We start from the raw sequence: 3,729 nt of genomic DNA on the forward strand, positions 1-3,729 counted from the left end.
AAAATCAATCCCTTCATGAGTCAGTCGCCTAATCGGACAAAGGAAGCTTTACTAGAAAAAGAAAATCTTTGCAGGAAGAAACACTTTGAAACAGTGTTTTACTTCAAAACTAAGCTACTGAGGATTCTGAGATGCTTTCCTAACCTTTTTTGGTTAAAGATAAAACACCCACCCCAACAAACAGAGGAGTTTACATTTAGCTCAGTTTATATCATTAGGAAGCTCTGTGGGAAATCCTTTACAATGTGCAAAAAAGCCTGCAAAACCCCAAAAAACAAAATACATTTTATGGGACTAAACTTGAGGCACTCACAATGGTTCGTGAACAGTACAATTATCACTAAAGCAAGTAATGCTGCAAGCTTTTATTTAGATAAATAGTCACTTATAAAAATCTCAATGCTTTGCAGGAAATTTGCAATTTTAACCGTCTGAAAACCACAGTTCAGCCCATAAGGGTGACAACCCAATTATTTACTTTTCAAATTATATTAAGTCTTCTTCCAATACACAAGGCATGTTAAGGATTTCCAGGGGTTCAAAAATCAAGTTCATTGATCCTGTCCGTGAAAACTTGTTCCAATGTTTCATCAAGCTGAGTGCAACTGCCAAGGCAACTGCCACACGCTAATGCATATTCTAGTATACCAATAAATATGATGCTAGTATCAGCAGATGGTCTCAAGAGCTCTATACTATGACCTTTGACATCGAGCTATTCCCTTAGTTTTCAGCCGACGGGATGTGCACACATTGATAAGAACATGCAGCAAAAGGCTGACTTTAAAACAGCAAAGGTTTAATTTGCTTTCTTACACGGTTTCAATGCAAGTCTTGGCTGAGAATGCACACGCTGAATTTCAACACGAGTAAAAGTCAGATGTGGACTTGAAAAATGAGGCATTCCTAGATTTGGATGAAGTTCACTTTATGCAGAAGCTTTGTGAATACTGTAACATGATAGACTTTAACAGGCTGTTGATTAGAACAACATCTAAAATGGAAGAATGGAAAACTTTAGCACCCTAGGAGGCAAAAAGCTCAAAACAATTGCTGTACCAGCATGAAGAGCTGTAAAACAAGGTTAACATTTTATTTCCTGCTCCATGCTGTGTTTTAGACATGCCTCCAGTTGTGTTTGTTTCTTTGTATACACAACTCTCAAGTGTCCCTGCCTTTTATTTCTTCTTTCTGCCATTGTTGTTTAGTCCTTGGTTTTAGGACATTACCCATAAATTAAAAATAGCCACTTAAGTTAAACCAGCAGCTGTTCCCTGTCCCCAAACTGGAAAGCAGCGGGGCAGATATTCAAAACAAACCAACAAACCAAGAGATGGATGTCCACTCCACTTCTTACAACAAATACTGCTCCTGCCTCATCCTCGCCTATGCTATAAGCATGGGTAAATGTATATGGGCCTTGCAGAATGCCTTGAAACTCCAGGGAAACAGTTTTGAAAAGAAAAAAAAAGCTGTAATACAAGCACGTAAAGTTGATGCTACAAGCTTGACTTCTACGCTCTTTATAACCAGGTTGCTTCTTCTAAGTACAAGGCAGCTCCTCTAACCCCTAAGCAGGGCCAAAAGATTTGCTGTGAACCAATTCCAGGAAGTGCCAAACACTTCTGCCGTATGCTAAATCTTTCCCAAGGCAGGCGCCAAGCAGGCTAGAAAAATGGAGATCTCCTAGCTGTGCTGAACAATCTTCAGCCCAAAACATAAAGAGCTATTTTTGCATTACCTGCTCCACAGAAGAGCCAGTGAAAAAATGATCAGTATTACGGAAGACCTGTTAACAAGCCAATGGTTATTACATACAGAGAACAGCTCAGAAAAAGCAAATTTATCCTGCAGCTTACCTGTGCATACTCTCTCTCAATTGCAGCTCTCTTCTGACTGAATGTCCTGCAAAAAACAGGGGGAGAAATTTCCATTAGCGTACGCAGTAGCATACCGGAAACGTGAACATTTATTAAAAAGGAACCTGAAACGACTTTAGTTCAAGTACACCGACAAGCAGCCTTTATAGTCATGGAGAGATCCAGAAAAGAGCAAACCATTTAACAATTGGATATTGGCAGCCCAGCACCAACTGCAAATAGACTTCATAGTCAGAACCCCATTCATCAAATCCCGTGTCAATGACTACCAGCGTAAATACTGCTTGAAATAAGGTCTCTTCAGCTTCATGCTACTTCTGGGAACAGAACGTGGCCTTCACTCATCCAAATGACTGTATTTATTCGAAGCCAAGATGAGGTTCCCCCTCGCAAATCGGCAAGGGGTAGGAGGCCCTTGTCTTGAATTCAAGTACCAGACTGCAGCAGGCAGCAGCTCAACTCCAGCTTTAGCTCTGGGCTCGTCATGGGGCGGGGGAGCAAGGGAGCAGGGGTCTGGTCCCTCACCTCCCGCTGATGCTTTCCCTGCCATAGCATTGGGGGGGGGGGGGAGGTGAATTTAAGACAACTCCGTACCCCCCCCTCCAATAATCAGATTCTAGACACAGAAAATTATAAATTTGTTCTAGTTCTACGCCTTACCATCTATGAAGTATGCTATAATTTTCCATGTTCAGAATCTAATTGCTATGGGGCGGTCTTAACATTCAAATTAGTCTTTGATTGGCGTAAATATAGTACAGCCATTTTTTTAAAAAAAACTTCTCTACTGGACTGCAGCTGTATATAATATATGTACTAAAGTTAATCCTGTCATAACTCTACCAATTGCTCACCGGATTACAGATAGAGCATAGTCCCAGGTGTAGTCCAGGTCAAATGTTTGCTAGTTTAGGAGGTATTTTGAGGGGGGGAAAAAAACCCTAAAAGAAGAAGAAATCAACATGCTTCATTTCAAGACGCACTTGGTAAATTACTTGGGGTTTACAACAAGGCCTTCTGGGCCAAATCAAGCTTTGTGCTTCTGAGTAAATCTGGAGTAACTACAGATTTATCTTAAGTCAGTCCGAGTTTACACCTACATAGTATGACTATGGTTTCATTCAATCATACCCCAACATAAGAAAGGAGCCTGTGGGCTTCCAGTGTATACTTGAATCCAAAGGTCCAAGTTTGCAGCAAACTTGTGGGATATATTTTAAAGCAAAGGACTCTACCCTCTTTTAGGTCTCCTCAAATTCTGGTATGTTTCTGTACTGTTTAATGTTAGACCTTGGGATGACAGCCTACGACCTGCATGCTGAATCTGCCCCAGAGCCACTGGACTGGGGCCCACAGAGCTGGGGCTCTGGCGGTGTTCAGTGTCTGGCAGGGGTGATGGGCTTTACCTGTACTGTGCCATGGCTGGGCAGCCATGTGGCAGTGAACCCTGCCCGTGTCATGTCATGGCAAGGTTCAGGGATGAAAAAAAGTGACAGCCAGGTCCCAACACCAGTCTGCCTCAGACCTGAGCTGGGTCTTCTGGCCACTGGAAAACACCGCCTGCTGCTGTGTTCAGTGAAGCAAAACACGATAGTACAACGGGAAGGGGTCAAACCATGATCAAACCTCTTCAGACTGACAGCTATATAGGTGTGACAAGAAATTTACTTTTTATCCTCATAAAATATGAATTTTCATTTCAACCTAGGAGAACTTTTACAATCTCTGCTCTCTCCTATGCCCGATAAAAGTTGTGTGTGCCCGGAAGCTTGCAAATAATTTGTTTGCAAATATTTAGTTGGTCTAAGACATCCCCTCTTCCACAAATTGTGATTCCTTTTTAACCTAA

General features: G+C 41.8%; 1 protein-coding gene across 1 annotated transcript in view; it reads right to left on the reverse strand.

Moving 5' to 3' along the window:
• Positions 1–3,300, reverse strand: part of FCHSD2 (FCH and double SH3 domains 2) — a 194,536-nt gene extending 191,236 nt beyond the window's left edge. Inside the window, exons 1-2 of the mRNA XM_025202070.1 lie at positions 3,287–3,300; positions 1,860–1,905 (exon numbers count right to left, since the gene is read on the reverse strand). Coding sequence (XP_025057855.1) covers positions 1,860–1,905; positions 3,287–3,300 — 60 coding nt within the window. The remainder of the gene's footprint in view (positions 1–1,859; positions 1,906–3,286) is intronic.
• Between the last annotated feature and the right edge of the window lie 429 nt (positions 3,301–3,729).

The sequence above is a fragment of the Alligator sinensis genome, unplaced genomic scaffold, assembly GCF_000455745.1.
Source record: "Alligator sinensis unplaced genomic scaffold, ASM45574v1 scaffold1008_1, whole genome shotgun sequence".
Lineage (NCBI taxonomy): Eukaryota > Metazoa > Chordata > Crocodylia > Alligatoridae > Alligator > Alligator sinensis.